Source organism: Heloderma suspectum, chromosome 3 (genome assembly GCF_057233095.1).
Source record: "Heloderma suspectum isolate Gila_16-S chromosome 3, 16-S_ref, whole genome shotgun sequence".
Classification (NCBI taxonomy): Eukaryota; Metazoa; Chordata; class Lepidosauria; order Squamata; family Helodermatidae; genus Heloderma; species Heloderma suspectum.
Window position 1 is genome coordinate 243,229,927 of NC_139460.1, and position 18,158 is coordinate 243,248,084.

The 18,158-nt window shown below is 40.6% G+C and overlaps 1 protein-coding gene across 13 annotated transcripts in view; it reads right to left on the minus strand.

Moving 5' to 3' along the window:
• Nucleotides 1-208: 208 nt before the first annotated feature.
• The window catches only part of SEC23IP (SEC23 interacting protein), a 41,140-nt gene continuing 23,190 nt past the window's right edge, over nt 209-18,158 (minus strand). For 4 of the 13 annotated variants that reach the window (XM_084846053.1, XM_084846064.1, XM_084846056.1 and 1 more), the window contains 7 exons: nt 15,420-15,575; nt 13,629-13,731; nt 13,277-13,420; nt 9,971-10,156; nt 8,736-8,898; nt 6,192-6,300; nt 209-3,267 (listed from right to left, as the gene is read on the minus strand). In XM_084846053.1, coding sequence (XP_084702179.1) covers nt 6,219-6,300; nt 8,736-8,898; nt 9,971-10,156; nt 13,277-13,420; nt 13,629-13,731; nt 15,420-15,575 — 834 coding nt within the window. In that variant the 3' untranslated portion in view covers nt 209-3,267; nt 6,192-6,218. Of the gene's footprint in view, nt 3,268-6,191; nt 6,301-8,735; nt 8,899-9,970; nt 10,157-11,393; nt 12,594-13,276; nt 13,421-13,628; nt 13,732-15,419; nt 15,576-18,158 lie in introns of those variants that run through there. The other 9 variants (XM_084846057.1, XM_084846060.1, XM_084846061.1 and 6 more) reach the window with 7 other exon arrangements.

The window sequence follows — 18,158 nt, forward strand, 5'->3', positions numbered from 1 at the left end:
ATAGCTCAGTATTCCTCCTACTGTTGACTTGATGAAGCTCAATATAAAACAAGAAAAAATTAAAGAAATCATAATTGCAAATAAGGTTTCAGAGATTGTTAGGGCTAGTTCCAGATTTGAGAGGGCCTGTAGCAAAGCCCATGTGGTAGACCCACAGCCATAGGCTTGTCTAACAGCAGCAAGCAATCATTTCATTTTCCCACAATGCCCCAATATAGTATTGCTCTGTGGTGTACCACAGTGCCATGTGGTATATTCAAATGGCCATCCGTTGCTGCTCTTGCCAGGTAAGGCTGCACTCCAGTGGGCCCTGGAGCACCGACAGCTAGCTGCCTACGGGTACCAAGTACTGATGATGGATCTGGGTTTATTGTTCTTACCCAGTGTCTACTCCTTCTCTTTTTCTGCTAATAGAGGGGCATGTACAGAGAATCTAACACACAACAGCGCAAACACAGCAGCCTTACTGCTGTTTTCAGTCTTGTCTCTCACCAAGTGAAGAGGAGGAAAAGAAGAGTGCTTATAACTGCAACAGTGCCACTACGTTTCCCTGGCTGGTGAAACATAGCAGAGCAATGGGTCCTCTTGTATGCATGTGCTTTCCCTCCCCTAGTGGAAGAGGAATCTTATTCCAAATTGCTACCCCAATGTGGGACTGAGGTTATACTTCCATACTATTTTTATGGAAATCCAGTATATGTCTGTATGCTCCCATCACTGGAGCCTTGAATAGTTCTACAATGGAATAGAATCCAGCTGCTGCACAGAGCCCACAGGATTAAAAGGCAGGAAAAGAAATAAGCTGATAATGTACACAGAGGACAGATGTCAATGTTTCTACTACGTTTTCAGTAACTGCACTGTCAGCACCCAGACCAAAATCATAAATCGGAAGTTTAAAATTATTTCTCCATCTGTTCAGAGGAGTAAAGAATAGTACATGTTTGCTGAAATTAGAATTACTTCATAAACTTAAAATATTCAAAACCAAACACAACTTCTAAGTACTATGCAACCCATTAAAGCAGTTTAGAGAGCAATCCTATATGCCCTAGACAGTGTCTGGGGGAGATAGGATTTTTTAGTTTTCCAGCTCCAAGCTTGTAGCTGGGAAACCATACTCCCCGCCCCCTCCCCCTTGCAACCAGGAAGGAGAGAACCATGGTGGCTGCCCCTCCATTCCTGTCCATGCTCGTAATGTGGAGCATGGACAGGGCGAAAAGGTGGCGTTCCGGGGACGGGAGGAGATGGCAGAACCTGTTTTAGACGGCCTCCTATGCGGTCTCCAGCCCCGTTTTCGCCCTCTCCCCAAAGCCGCACTTAGACACCGAAAATTGGGTGTATAAGACAAACTGCAAGACAGCCAAAGCATGAAAGGAATCCTCTCCTCCGTGCTTCAGCTACCCTGTATTGGATAGGTGACCATCTATCTCAACAGGATTGCACCCTTAAGCAGTTTTCCATAGCTATTTCCTTTCTGAGCACTAAACAATATTGAACAAATGAAACACAAAGCAAATTTCTTTAAATTAAAAGTGGTAAGTTATAACACCTTTGTATTTTTCATTGTTGCAAACATTATATTTATTTGGTCTGCCTTTACACATTCACTTCAGCAAATTCCACACTCTCAATACTGTTGTTGATTCTTGAAAATCTTTGCACATCTTTCATTCTTTGGTATTTTACGCAGGATGACTGGGAATGTGATCTGAATACCAATCATACAATTCTGAAACCTTTTGGAGACAACTTTAATCCAGGATTTATTGAAGGGCTTTCCCACTTGTTATTCCATCTGACAAGAAGCTGCTTCATCCACCATTTTTCTGACAGAATTTGTTCTAGTTTAACAAATGACTGAAGGGAAATATCATTGTGATGAATGGTGCACCAAATATTCAGAATGAAAAAACGGAACACAGATAACATCCTGTGGCTTTCAGTGATGAAGTGAGAATTGTTGCTGAAAGGAGAATAAATGTTTGCTAGAAAGGCCCACTGGTATGACAGTATCTTTTAATATTAGTTGCAATATTTATAGAGAGTTATAAAATAACTAAAGGTAATATACTGCAATGAACCATTTTTTGTAATCTAAGAATATGCAAGATTTTAAATTGCATAGATCCTACAGAGATAGAAGTGGATCTAGTTACTCCATCACATCATATTTTGCATCTCCTCCTCCAAGACAACACTGCAATGGTGCCTATATCAAAAAATAACATAGATACACCCCTCAAAAATCATATACTTTAAAGAAAGCTACTGATACAGGAGAATCCACTATTTGTATAGCAAAAGCAAATAAAAGCTATCACAATATTATTTTTGAAAAAAATGCAGTTGAGAAAATCAGAAACAAAGAAGCTATATAAGTCCAGTGTTTAGAAATGTATCTGTTAAACAATCACATATTTCACGAGGAGAAAGTAGGAAGTGTTCTTGGCAAAGCCAAGGCTCTCCATGAATCTCATCCTCAAAAGACTCTTCTTCTGTTGCAAAACCATACATTTCTGTAACTCAAATCATATGTAGACTCATGCATCTCCACCTGATTTCCACTGTCAAGCCAAGATTTTATTTGGCTCATCCTCCCACTCCTTATGCTGAATGACACACAGCAAGATGAGCAAGTGCTGAATCAATTTGTACCAGCAATCTACACTACCTAGAGTAAAAGTTCACGTCACAAGAATAACCTGCCCCCCCAAAAAAAACTCTCTCAGAGTTTCAAGCTTTTATAAAATCTTAATAGTATACTTACTAACTGTAAGACATTGACTTCAGTTGTTCATTTCAGCAAGTATAAATGGTTCAATGTAAACTTTAAAGTACTTTAATACAAATTAAGTTCACATTTTTAAAGAAATGGGGCAAAGTTGTATTTTTCTTAAATCAGAAGATTATTGCTGTTTACCAACAATATGTCCTTTAAAAAATAAAACAAAACATACAGCCCTGATTAAAAGCATAGGTCTGATAATCTAATGACCAAAACAGAGTAATTTGCATACCATGTATTTCTTGAAAGGTCATTTATGTTTGGCAACTATTCCACAAATGATTCAAAGCTGGGAAAAAGTTGTGTGCACACTGAAGAGCAGACCTGATTTTCTTTTTCCCTACCCATGTTTTTCAAAATGAAACAAAAAAGCAGTATAGAATCTGATGGCTGTAGACCGAGAACACTTCTGTCATCTGTGGGAATTGGTGCTGCCTTCTCAAAAGACTGCTGGCAAGTCTGAAGGAAGATTGGAAATGCTGCAAAAGAAAAAGAAGAAAAATACAACTTTCACAATCTGTGCCAGAGGCTGCAACTACAAAACTAAACCTCTTCCCCCTGTGGTTCCTCTAATGCCCCCACTACATTTGGCCCCAGTTTACAAAGCCCATCAGCCAGATGATGAATAGGAATGCCTGCATCCTTTCCATTCCCACTATGACTTTCTCTGCCCAAGCCAGTGTTGACAGACAAGGCCAAGATAGAATACTAGTGCATGTAAGTAAGATCATATGCATGATTTTTACCTGTGCATGCTGACTTGCTTTTATAATTGCTTATCTGTGGTTTTTAAAATTATTTGTATTTTATTGTTATGATATTGTTTTGTTATTGATATTTTTGTTGTTTATATCTTTGTAAGTTGCCTTACCAGAAGATTTTCTACAAGGTGGTATATAAATTGATAAAATGTGGGAGTTTGCATGCACTCCACTGGACAAGTTAAAATTGACGAGGTGGCCCACATAAAAAAGAATTTTCAGCCAAATAAATATACTATAAAAGTTCATAATCCAAAATAAATAAGTAAAAGTTAAACACACGGGTGCATAAAACAGACAAAGACAGACAGCTAAAGCTTCCCAAAGAAAATATATACTGGTAACTGAAATACTATAAAATATACTTTCCTGATGAAGTCTGCACATACATCCCACAGACAAGTTTTGCAACCACTTGGCACTGTGGGTCAGCTCACATCAAAGGGGATCTAGTGGCTATTCCTTGCTCCCCTTAAAAATGAGCCCAGAAACCTAAAGCTGGATTAGGTCCTCTACCGGGAATATTTAAAGAGATCTAGAGGCAACTGTGCCTTCCCACCAACCCCAGTACAGGAACCAATACAAGTCTTGCACTTTATTTTCCTTCTGTAGCTACAAGTTTATTGTGTGTGAAAAAACACATGGTGTGTCAATTAGCAATCCACTGAAGACTACTTGCCTAGGAAATCTGTGGATTTGTCTCAGATTGCTGGGCCTTTTTATGCAAAATGTAAGCAGGAACATTTCCTCAATAAAACACCAGTGAACATAGTAAGTGCTTTTAGTTAAGCATTCACTAACTAAACACACTTGGGTTTCTGGATTGTATAAGTAATATTTATTGAGGCAAGAAAGGAAGGCTGGTTGGGAGAATGGAAGGGTACACAAGTCTCTTGGTCCTTCTAATGGCCAATTGCACTGCATGTGAAAACAGGGTATAATTAGCTGACTCTGAGAATTCTTAACTGTGTCCATCAGATGGACTGGAACATGCCCTCGCTGTATATTTCATTCTGGGGCACTGTTTAAAGAATACAGTCAATCAGAAAGGGTATTTCAGCAAAAGTAGCTTAGAGCACAGTACATTTACAGAAGCTACTCAATCATAAAACATTTAAGCAAAAAGTGCTACTATGATAGAAATAGTGCAATAATTTGGGGGATGAAATGTTTCCTCACATCTTGGCATCTATATTGTTACCTATGAGCAGTCCTGATATCAATGCAAGCTGTGGGTGCAGGACTCCCTCCCACATTGTAATCTGTGAGCTCATTTGGGGAGTCTACATTTAAGTTAGAAACCATGTAGTGCATAAGATTACAGACATTTATTGGCATATTATTAAATGAAGCCTTGCTTAACAATCAAAGCATGAATATGTCATGAAGCAGCATGGTAGAAGCCTAACTGTATATTTCACTGAGCCTTGGGAGTAATTACACTAATTTCTAGAGCTGTGTTTTATTTGTGTACTATAACTGCAACAGGTGATTCAAGTAAGAAAACAGTGAGTTTAGGGAAACTGGCAAGGGCACCTAATTAAGAACTACAAAACAAATACCTGGTACAAGTTCAAATCCTTTAAGCCTACACATACACACGCTTCAGTTCAACTCGTTGTAGTACACAGTTCTCTAGCTAAATAACGTTACTATGACAACTGAGCATAGTAGACTGGAGGTAGATGAACTGAAATACTTGGTAATCCACTGAATAAAAATTAAAAACAAGTTCAGTATTTTGGAATGTAATGCTGCAAGGATATGTACGCATTTACGATTTGTTTTCTGTTGCATTTCCCTCCCTCCGCAGATACCAGGTAGAAGAACCATTTAAAAAAAGAGAAGGGAAGCTAATCTACTCCATTCCTAGTATATATGCACACATGCTAACACAAATGCACTTCCAAGTCTCTAAAGATGATGAACACAAATTTACTTTTACCACTGCACTGTAATAAGTTATAATTTATGTTAGTGAATAGATTTGCTCCTGCTCTTACAGTCACTTAAAAAAATCCCCGTGCTTCTATATCAAACTGGAGAGATTTTAACAATGCCAAGCTTACATGTAACTGGAAGAGGGATTTTATGAAGTTTGCATAAAGCTTACTTTAACAATGGCTTCAGTTGTTCCTTCAATGCAGGACCAGCTTATGTAGCTAACCACAAGGAGATGTGAAAGGTCTGATTTGGATATTACAAAGAAGCACAGAGAAATGGAAGCAGGAGTAATTTCTGCTTCTTGCTTCCCTCTGTATCTAAATGTCCAAAGCCACTCAGAATTTTCAAGGTAAGCGGGAGTCTGTTTGCTTTATATTTCAAGCCACAGTCATGGAGAAAGGGAAAAAAATGGCTTATGCTATCATGCCCAATGAACTCACCTAGGAAGGGATAAATGTTAAACTCCACGTAGAGTTTACTTACACTGAGGTCAGAAAGCAGCTCAAGCATGTGTAGGAAACAGTTTTTTAAATGGAAAGGCATATAATGGGTCCCAATACATTTCAAGCATGCTGGCAACTCTTCACCAAGAGAAACACTGATTTTAAAAACGTTTCATGACTTCCCTGTCCTACAAGGAATTCTGTACTCTCAAGTCGACACGACTTTGTGCTGCATTTACATTGAGGACTACTTACACATTCAGAATGATAGGTATCCGTACATCAATGTTGCGGCTGTTCAGGATAAACATTCATAGTTCTATATATTTCTTTCAGGAGAAGCAAAGCAGTGTCTTCAGATTCCCTGCAGATAAAAATACTTAATTTGCCAAGGAATTGTCTACTTTGAGCAACCTATTCTGCATTCCTTTTTCCAAGTGCAGCTGAGACAAATACTTAACTATGCAATATTGCTAATTGAAAGGTTGCCACCTTGATGCTTCTTTTATTACTTTTCAATCCATTCTTCCTATGCACCTTAAGTGTTTATTTCTCCTTCAGTCTCATCAGGTTACTTAAGCTAGTATACTTAAACTGAAAACTTATAGCCAAAACGTTAACATTAGTGTGTGAAATTCAGCACTCCAATCCCATCAACGTAACTTTCATTAACCTCTCCTTTCTTCTACTCCCTGTGTTTTCCACCTGTATTTCCCTCAGGTTCCTGTATCTCATTCTACTGCATACTCTGCTCATTCCTTTTAAGACTCTGTGGGCACAATCCTATGCATGTTTAGACAGAAATAAGTCCTACAACTCCCAGCATTCCCCAGGCAGCCCAGCGGTTCTGGTTTAAAGGGGGCCAGACTCTGCCACTGATCTTCATTGCTATCTCTTTATTCCATCTTCAATATGTGGATTTCCACAATAATGCTACAAATCTGCATTGATATCAAGGATCCAAATACTTTAACCTTATCCTGCAAGGCAGAACCATCCACATCCCCCCTATCCTGGCACCATAAATCAATATACACAATCTAGTTTGTATTTATATATACCATCTTTGATTTCAGTATCTGACAGCTATATTACAAAATGTAAACTCTATATTGTTTTTACAAGTTACTAAAAATGTTCAAATAAAATTTGTTCATTTAAATCAACACCATCCCCCAACATACTCAACAGTAAACTTTAGGCAATGCATTTAATGCCGGATTCTCTCTTCATAAAAGTTTGGCTCATTTAATCATCATCAACATCATCATCTACTGCTATTTATTTGTAATGTGCTTAAGGTTTTCTAGAACTGTACAGAAATTGTGAAATCTAACACTGCATGAGCAAAAGTCAGCTTTCCCTTCCTCCCCCCTAAAGCCCCTCAAAATCTGTTCTGGTGGGTCCCTAGTCCCTTCAGCAGGAGGGGTTGCCTGCATGCCACCTAAGAAAACAATGCACTCCCTGCCCACAGGCTTACAATCTAATAGCAGCCACTGTACGAAAAGTAATAGAGGCAAACAGGAAAACTGAATATCTGCTAGATGAATCCTTGCATGTGTTCAAGCTTATACTGCCAAGCACAAAAAACAACTGTAAATATTATCAGCAAAAACTTAAGCAGTCAGTCATTTGGGTTCAGCCTGCTAATAAGATTAGAAAGTACTTTTAAGAAGCCTGTCAGTCTTATTGCCCAATAGATTTTTTTTCTCCAAAAAACCCCTCAACAGTGCCACCTTAGGGTGAAAAATATACAGATACCTTTAAACACAGATAAGCAAAACAGACTGGAACATTAGACCCACAGGAAACGCACACACGCACATCGAGAGAGAGAGAGAGAGAGAGAGTGAGAGTTTAACAATACCTTCTATTATACCAATTAGTTATTTAAAAATACTGGAAGCAAACTTTCAAATTAAAAGTGTTCTCTGAAACACTGTTTCCAGTGTTTTGAAGACATACCTGGTCAATAAGAATTATTCTCATTTGCTGTTTCTCAAGAAAAATAAAGGCACACATAAACACGCACATATACACGCTATATAACACCCAAGCAACAACCAAGTTTGTTTGCTCTTGAGCAAGTCACACAGAAGAAATAACTTTTTACTAGTATACATCAGATACAGCTCACCCTCCCCCCTAAGGCTTTCAGCAAAAGATTAGCACAGTCACAGACCTAACTCCAAGTCCCAATTTTATCACTAAACCACACTCCTATAGACAGGTCAATCCTGTGAATGACTGCAAAAGGCTGCACTGCACTTGAGTTTGCACTGTCTAGTGGTCTGTCTGGACTGCAGCACTTGGCACTTCGCATTTAGGTTTTGTGGTTGCCGAGACTAAACTGGTGTAAGAAGATACTTCCTTGGTCTTTAATCAGTGCAGCAACATAGCATCCTGAGTGGTTTATATCACTACTCATAAAACCACATTGGTACAAGGGCTCTTAATCTAAACCTATCTACTTTCTGCCATTCAGAAGAAAAACCCAAGCCAGACTAAAAAGTTACAATTAACAACGTTATATGATTTTTTAGAAAGTGACAAAACCTGATTTTGTTATGAACAAAAGAAGGCACTATTGATATATGGGTTTTAAAAGGTCAGTGGTTGCATATTTAGCAAACTGTGTAGTGCGGTGGTATATATTTTGCTGTAACATTCTGCGAAAGGCAAAATGAAGCTGAAAAAATGTACAAGTCCAAAAAGGCCAGCAAAGAAAAACTGAAATAATACAAGGAAGGAAACCCAAAGTTGCGCTACTGTGTGTTGTATCAAGGGGAAAAATCTTACCAATAGCACAAGTGACTCTGTAGAGCAAACAGGTATTCATTAAAACTTTCGATGGGCTTTTCTTGCAGAACATAATCAATACGGCGGCCTCCATTTAGCAAGCCAACTTTTATACTCAAGTCTTCATCTTTTGAAAGATCTGGACTTTCAACAATCTTTTCTGCTACAGTAGAAAGCAAGCAAGCATGATAAGTTCATTACAAGTTGAATCCTTGATCAATACTTGGTTCTACCTTTCTGATCTTTTTATTACAACTTCTCTGTACTAAGATTGATGGAATATGGTCTGTTTTATTACAGCTGTGGGTTTCTCTTCTTCTAATTGCATGCAATAGTAAAACTGAAGTGTAGGTTATAGAGTTCAAAGTTTGGAGGTATTTAGGAACAGAAACCAAAACAAATATTTGAGTTGGATTACATTTTATTATGCCACAAATAAAGTAATGGTCAGTATCTCACACACAAATCCAAATTAAACTGCAGAACTTGCTCCAAGTACCCAAGGGGCTCTGGACCTGTGTTTCTCAAACTGCAGCCTCTCATACTATATGGCAAGCCACTTTTAAAAACTGAAGCGAGACTCAAAAGCAATTTATGATGAGGCACGGAGGGGGCTGCTATTCAAAGAAAGAAGGTAAAGCTCTCATCAGGCATGCGCAATATAGGTCTTCGGACCTTGCCAATACAAGTACGTTATTTCCATTTGATTACTGTAACACAGATTTTGAGAGAATTTTAAAACTGAGAGATTGAAAGATTTTGGTAATTTCCCAAAAGCAAGGAAAACAGTGGTAAACAATATCTACCATAGACAGGATGAAGCAGGCAAATTCCTTGCTGCCTAAGAGACTAATATCTGCAGAAGGTATTACAGTCCAGCCTGTGACAAGGTAATTCATTTCAATGGAGATACCCTATCATTACATGAAACTTAGAGAGCTAGCAAAGTGATACATCTGATTTGACTAACAAAAGTTCAAACTGTATGAAGTGATAACTAATACATATAATTCTCCTTCTGGCAAAATGCTCTAAATAGAAACATTTAAAAGTGATATGATGCTATGTGTTGGGGAGTTATCTAGAGGCTTTAGGATTAGATTAGCAGAATCAGGACAGACAGGTGAGTATCTATAGCCAGTCTAAAAGTGGTCAGGCTTACATTCTGAAGGCAAACTTCCAGTTTTAACACTGACCACAGTACTGAAAAGGACAACAGCCATGCACCAACTAACCTTCTGCCTCATCTTTTTCTTCTTCCTCTTTGATCTGATGAGCCACTTTCTCCAATTCTGCTTGAAGCTGAGTAGAGGAGGTGTGAGCACGTGCAAATTCATTAAGAGTTTGCCAAGCACTTTTCAATGAGCTGATAAAACCCTGCTTCAGATCTGATCCCATACGAGACAGAGAATCTTTCAATTCTAAAAAGAGAAACATGCCCAAACCATTGTAAGAAATAAAAGTTATTCAAGAGGCACCAATTTGTTGAGTGATGAGCTTTAGACAGCATTTACAAAGCATAACTTGTACTAAGAAATGAGCTATTCTGCCACCTTCAGGAAAGACTGCAACACTATTTTCTAAGTTCTAACATTAGTGCTGTGTTGAGAATTTCTTCCACATTTTTTGACCATTCTAATTCAGTTTGAAAGAAAATTTCTTTTCAAAAATGTTCAAAGGAATAGAAAATTTCAGATAAATTCTCATGGGTGGGGTTCAGGGTTCTGGTGCTTGCCTTGCTTATGAGGTGGCCAAGGAGTGTATGTGAGCATCCTGTCTTGCACAATCATCTTTTCGGCAGCTGGTAGCCTCCCCAGCTTCCCACACTTCAAGTAAAGCCCAGGGGAAGACATCATAAGGCAATTCTTCCTCTACAGGGCTTTTTCAGATCAGGAAGTGTGGGCAGCCAGGAAGACTGCAGAATGATGGTAAGATGCATTACAGCACCCTTCCCAGAGTTTGCTAAGAAGGAGTGGTAGTGGCATTATAAGCATATCCATTAGAGACAAGATGTATCCACAATCAAAACTTTAACATTTGGAAAACCCTAGTGAAGGTGCTGAACCCTGAAGACTGACAAGTAATGCTGAGCCAGAATTTCTCAGAAGATGTTCTTTTCTCAGAAAAATGTTTTCTGGGTAAAAAAAAACAGAGAGAGACAGAGAGAGAGAGAGAGAGAGAGAGACGTTCTGAGATTTTTCTTATTCCCCCTAGAAATAGAAAGTTGCTTTGCAGAATTTTCTCCCAATTTTCTCAATTGTTGGTGGTGCCTGCCTTCCCCAACCCCATGCCCTGGAACAACACTAGGCATGGGGCATTGTGGAGAATGCAGAATAGTGGCCAGGCTGCCAACACAGTTGCAGCTGTTGCCACTTATAGTGGCAGTGGGGAAAAAAAACCCAAAACCCTCAGGAAGAAAAGAAAGAAGCTGTGCTACAACTGCTGCTAATAGTGAGCCCCACCTCTGAGCAACTGTTGGAGAATTTCTCGTCCCCCTGGCAAAATTCATTGAAACAATCCCATTTTCTCTGCCCGCAAATAGGATGGATGATTTAGAGAGGTCATTTGTGCACAGCTATATCTAAAATCCACTTTAGGCTATCAGATGAAGAGTTTAAAATATTTTCCCACACATATAGAAGCAGCTTGACAAACTTCAGTCAGTACTGGATTTATAGAACATAACTGTTGGGATATACAATGGCAGCTAATACTTTGGCAAATGATACCTACAAATGAAAGTATGTTCAAAGAGGCAATGACATTGATTTTGCATCTCATGTTATCACAATAGATGCAATACATTCAATGTAATTCAGCTATCAGTTGCTTGTCTTTGCAATGTCCACACATATAACTGTAAGGAGAACCTTCCTGTAGGTAGGGATGTTGGAAGATTCCATTTGGAGGTGAAGCTTGACAGATTTTTTCCCGATTTGGCCCTGCGGATTCTGTTCTGTTTCCCTCTCCTGGCGTTGACTCACTCTGTAGCGAGTTGGATCAATACGTGGGTTTTCTTAACGGCTGCAATTTTCACTTTTTTTTTTAGTTTGGGGGATCTTGAAATGTGCACAAATGTTGCCATTTTTTTTAATTACTGCTCTTGCACAACTATGCACTATCACAGGTCTGCCTGTCCACTATGTAGCGCCACAGAGACATATTCCTCTCTTGTCAATATCCTTCTCAGTTTCATCTTTCCCATACATTACTTTGTTTAGTGTCAAAGCGTACACAAATCACCCACTGACAGGTCGAGAAAAGGGGACCAGATTGCCCAATTAGAAACCTGATCCTTAGGGTATGAAGTGTTGAGCTGACTCTTGGGCATACCCCGCTTCCATTGCACACTTGCCTGCATCTCAAGAAAGTGCTTTTAACAGAGATGTAGCTTCCTCTCCCTTTTCCTGGCTCCCATTTGCCGTAACCATGGCAGCACTTCCCAAGCGAATGGCAGGGGTGGGGGTGGGTGGAATTGACAAGTTCTTTGACAAGTATGGAATATTGCTCTTCTGGACTAATGAATTAATGTGTGGAGTCGATGAAAGTGAAAAAGGCACTGACAAGAGGGGAATACACCTCTGTGGGGCTACATAGTGGGCAGGCAGACCTGCGATTGTGTCCAGTAGTGTAAAAGCAGCAATAAAAATTTAAACAAAATTACAGCAACATCTGCGCACATTTAAAGATCCTAACTTTTTTACAAAAATGCACAAATTACAATTTGCGCAAATGGCAAAACCTGTTGTTGTTTTTTTAAGTGTAAATTGCAGCAATTAAAAAAATAGAATTTTTCCTGGAATCCAGAAATCCTTCGGGCTTAAACGGAGCAGATTTCCCAGCATCACACATCCCTACCTGTAAGTAGTAACAAAGAATATTTCACTACCAACAACAGGGATTATATGGTTGCCAGCACATACAACTATGCAAAAAGCATTCACAAATAGGATACCACACCCTGTCTCCTGTTACCATGAGGCTTCACCTTGCTTCCTTAGCATTGGCTCTTATCTTAATTTTGTCCAAGAAAGGAATGCAAAGAATCATTCGGCAACAAACCACTTTAGCCCATAAAAAAGTAAGAATTCCCATCTTTTGTGCAATAAGCATTTTCCGAGTCTGAAAATATGCAAATGTCTTATTCTCTGCCAGGTTCATAATGTAATTAAGCCATTGTTTAACCCAGGGTGATCATGCAAACTAGGTCATTACTTGATTCACACCCTGATTAACACCCTGCTGCAGAACGTCAGATAGCAGTTCACTTTGCCTCGAACTGCTTCGAGCACAACTTGCTTCACGTTGTGTCCAAAGGTTCTTATGCTTCCCCACTGGCTATCATGGGGAAGTGAAGAAATGGCCATAACTTGTTTATTTTGACTGAACTGAATGAAATTCACAGCCATGGTAGCCCCTTCTGAATGAATGACACCTGCCAAATCAGTACCGGGGTATTTGTGCTAGGCACCTTTAAAGGGGAGGCCTATAATTTTTCTAATTTCTTAGCACAACTGGATGAAATCTGCAGATATAATTACCCTTCCTCTGCAGGTGAAGCCTGTCAAACTTCAGACATATAGGTGCACAGTTTTGTGTGCAATGGCAGTTTTTAATGTTGGGGGGGGTTGCTTCCCCCCTCCCCCACTTGGCATACATTGCAGAGGTGCCTCTAGATAAGTAACCTGCAAAATTTCAGAATAACGTGCAAGAGTTATGATGAACGAAAACCAGTTTCAATCCTTTCTCTCTTTAATCCTTTCTTTTTTGAGCACACACGCTGTCCGCTTGACCCTCTCTCAATCAACTTCTTCTGTTTGTACATGTACAGTCTACATGCTAGTGCTGTGCTCAAGCAATATATCTGAAAATATTTGAATGCACTTTGTTTACCAAGGTGAAGTCTTTTTCTGCCTTTGTGATGTGGAATGAGAACTGGCTTTATGTTCAAGTCATGAATAATCATAGGTTCTAGTCTATAAGCCACTGGATCAAGCTGGAAACAAAAAAGAAAAAACAGTAACTGTAAACTCTAAATGTAAAATACTCATAGTTGTTATCTAAAAAAACTGCACAACTCTTTAGGGCTTCCATTTTTCCAACATAAGTAACCAGTGTCATATGTCAAACAGTTTTGTAATGGAAAGAACTTCAGAAAACTGTAATACTGGAGGAGGGAAATGGGTCTGCTATTCAAAATCAAACACTCTACTAAAGCTAAAGCATTCCCAAGTTCTTCTATTTGCCCAAATTATATTTTAACTGACAGATGTGTCTATAGCTCTGCAAACATACTGCAGTACGCCCAGACATCCAGCAATTACCATAGTAGTAACCAAGAAAGATACAAATCAAATATTAAACACTAGGGATGTCGGAGAAATCCGCAACAGAATCAAATGAGTTCAGATTTCTATAAATCTGACCTGCAGACCAGATTTTTTTTTTTACTTTCCAGAATTTTATGAAAATTTAGTCATAGAAAAATATGTAAAAAAACCCAACAACACCGGCTTAAAATGCACATTTCCCCCATAGGCTAAAGCATGAAAAGCACATTTGGGGGAGGACTTGCACAAATGCAGATTTGTGCAAATTCAGGAAATTGGAAAAAAAATCCAATTCCACCAATGAGCAGCCAACAAAACAAAAGGCACCTGACAATCCATGAAACCCTGACGGAAAGGATTTTACAAAATCCATCCATCCCTATTAAACATTCATTACTCAGGCTGTGGATTCACTGGGTCCGCTATACATACAACGGCTCCAATGTGCAAACTGAGCATGGCACAAGCAGGAGGAGGCTTCGCTCTCTTCAATATGTAAGGAATGTCTTCAAATTTCATCCAACAGTTGACAAAAGTTCTGCACGCACATGGGGCATCATGGAGTATGGGAACAGGATACTTATGTTAAAACATACAACTAGCACACAGTTTAGGTGTGAACAGGAAGATAATGTTAATATGATTGGATAGATTTAAAAACTGAAAACCAGGGAGAAATCACTGCCACTGCCTAGCAACAAGTAGGAAGCAAACATAAAATATGCAGAGATGTTAATTTTTTGTTTAATTTATAGCCCACATTTCTGCCAAAGACAGAATTTTACTGACAGGATTTTACTGTTAGCTCAGGGTGGCTACAGTAAAATCCAGATTAAAAACAAAATCTTAATTAAAACGTAAATTAAAAAGACAATTAAAGACATAATAATAAAAGATAAGCAGCACTGACCAATTTTTTTTTAAAAAAACCTTCAGTGGAGGACCAGCATATGTGCCAAAAGACTAACTAGATAAGAAATGTTTTTGCCTGCGAGCGAAAGGACAATAGAGAAGGCCCAAGATGACCGGAAACCTACACCTAAAACAAATACTTATATAATATCTAACAACTACCAAAATAAAAAGAGTGACTGTAATCCAGTGCAGTGATGCAACACATCCAAGTCCCAGTGATTTGCATCACAGCCATTGTATGTGAGGGTATCTAATAGCCATCTTAGAATTCTCCTAAACAGATATACATTCTTGCAGCAGCACTTGAAAAAGTACCAGAAATCAGTTTCAGTCTAACAAATTATTCTCCTGAGCTTTTAAAAAGGTGCAATTAGGAGTTAAATAGGTAGACAGTCTATGGTCCTTTCATTGGTGATGGAAACCCTGTGCTTTCACTAACCGGATGATAAATGTTGAAAAATCCCTTGCACGTAGGGAGCCTGTAGTTTTCATCAATTTTGTCCACTCCTCTTACAGTGAGAAATGCACCAACTGGAGAACCCAAAGCAAAGAAAATCTCTGGCTCAAAGTCAAGCGTACTGTACACGACAGACACCTAGAAGGAAAAGAATAATCAGAAGATTATTTATACCTATGACTTATATTGGTTTGCCCCTTCGGGATGCCACAAGGGCAAGGGTGCCTCTTACTTTCTTCTTCTTCCTTAATTTTCTTTTTACTCTCTGCTTGTCCATTGACTACCTGTTTTGTGTGAGTGGGGTGTCCCTGAATGAGAGCAGGGATCCCCTGACAACAGTTGTATTTACATTTCATTGTTTGCCCACCCTGGGTGAGAGACTGGGGATCGGAGCTTCATGTACAAGAGTTGCTTCTTCTGCCCAGGGTGAGCCTGTGGTAGTTAGAAGCAGGGCCTCCCCTGGGTGAGAGCCAAGGGGAAGAACTGTTTGCCACACTCCAGGAGACAGATGGAATGAGCATGAACTAGTGGAAGTAGGTTGAATGGCTAGGAAGTAAGCACCTTCTTGTTCTTTATATTGCTTGGTTGATTGGCAAGCCTGATGGCTAGATGTGACCAGTGGCTGGTTATAACCACAAGCTACAAACTGTGATTGTGTTGTTTGGTTGGGAGTGACTGTTGGATGAGCAGAGTGTATGTGTTGAATGGTTGAGTGTACGTTTGAATGGTGGGTGGGTGCTGAGAGCGTGTGGACAGTTCTGGTGTGGGAAGGATGTGCTTGGGAAACTCTGATACAGAGACCCAAGGAGGGGGTACCACTATTCCAGTGACTTGGGGCAGAAGGAAATATGGCAGGAGAAGGGGGTTGTTCTCATCAAAGTAGGATGAGCCACAGATGTCTACACACTGTTCCCCTTCTACTTCCTTCCTCTAGCTCTCATGTGCCTGGTAGCTCATCCACTGAGCCCTCCCATCCTGTGGTGCTATTTAATGTCAGGTCAGTCCGCAATAAGACCGCACTCATTCATGACTGAATCATGGATGAGAAGGCCAACCTGGCATGTATTATTGAGACTTGGGTGGGTGAGCTGGGGGGGCAGGGGTTGACCTGATTCAGCTCTGCCCACCTGGGTACTCAGTGAAGCACCAACATAGGCTGGAGGGCCGAGGCGGGGGGAGTCGCTGTGGTTCATAGAACCTCCATCTCCATCACCAGGAAACCACTCCTCCTTGGAGCAGGCCTTGAGGGGCTGCACCTGCTGTTGGGCCATAGAGACAGATTGGGATGCTGCTGGTGTACCGCCCATCCTGTTGCCCAGTATCCTCCCTGACTGAGCTGGCAGAGGCAGTCCTGAGTGTGGTGCTGGAGGAACCCAGGACGGTGGTTCTGGGTGACTTCAACTTCCATATTGAGCCTGTCTCTGGAGGTCCAGCTCAGGACTTCATGGCCTCCACGACAACCAAGGGGCTGTCTCAGTTTGTCATCAGCTCAACACATGAAGCGAGGCATACCCTTGATTTGGCTTTTGCTCCAAGTTGTGAGTTGGGTGGTCTGAAGACTGGGGGGAGGGGGGCATGTAACCACATTGTCATGGTCAGACTATGTCCTGGTGATGTTTGAACTCACGGTGTTGCTTCCTTCCTGCAGGGGTGGGGGACCCATTCGGATGGTCTGCCCCAGGAGACTGATGGAATCCAATGGATTTCTGAATGCTCTTAGGGATTTTCCAGTGGAGAGAGCTGGTAATCCAGCCGAGGTCCTAGTCTCACTGTGGAACGGTGAGATGCGGAGGGCCATCGACTTGATTGCACCTGAGTGCCCTCTCCAGCACTGTAGAGCCCACTCAGCTCCTTGGTATACTGGGGAGCTGCAGTCAATAAAACAGGCTGGACATCAGCTGGAGTGCAAATGGTGTAAGAGCCAAAACAAAGATGACTGAACACGGTCTAGAGCACATAATTGTGTGGAGATGCAGGCAGCAAAGGAGGCTTATTTTGCTGCCTCCATTGCATCCTTGAGTAGCCTTCCAGCGGAACACTTCCAGGTGGTCCAGGGGTTGTTAATACCTCCCCAGCAAATGGGCCCTGGCCTCATTGAGGACCCGCTGTGACCTTTTTGCATCACACTTTGAGGACAAAATCGCTTGTCTCCACATCGAACTTGAGGCAGTTGTTATCACAGTTCCAGTCGAGACGTCTGATGCCACCATTTGCCTGGTTTTGTGGGATCAGTTCCAGTTCCTGTGGCCTGATGATGTGGACAAGGTGCTTGCAGTAATGCAACCAACCACATACCCTCTTGATCCCTATCCCGCTTGGCTAATAAAAGCTAGCTAGGTAAGACTGGGTGGGTTCAGGGAGTGATAAATGCTTCCCTGCAGGAAGGGGTGGCCCCTGCTGTCCTTAAGGAGGCAGTAATGTGGCCACTCCTGAAGAAGGCCACTCTGGATCCAACAGTATTAGACAATTACCGCCCAGTCGCAAATATCCCTAAGGAAGGTACTTGAGAGGGTTGTGACAGAGCAACTGCAGGCACTCTTGGAGGATACTGATTATCTAGACCCACTCCAGTCTGGGTTTCGATCTAGTTACGGGAATGAATCAGCCTTGATGGATGGATGGATGGATGACCTTTATTGAGAGAGAGACAGGGGAAGTGCAACCCTGTTAATTCTGCTCGATCTCTCATTGGCTTTCAATACCATTGACCATGGTATCCTC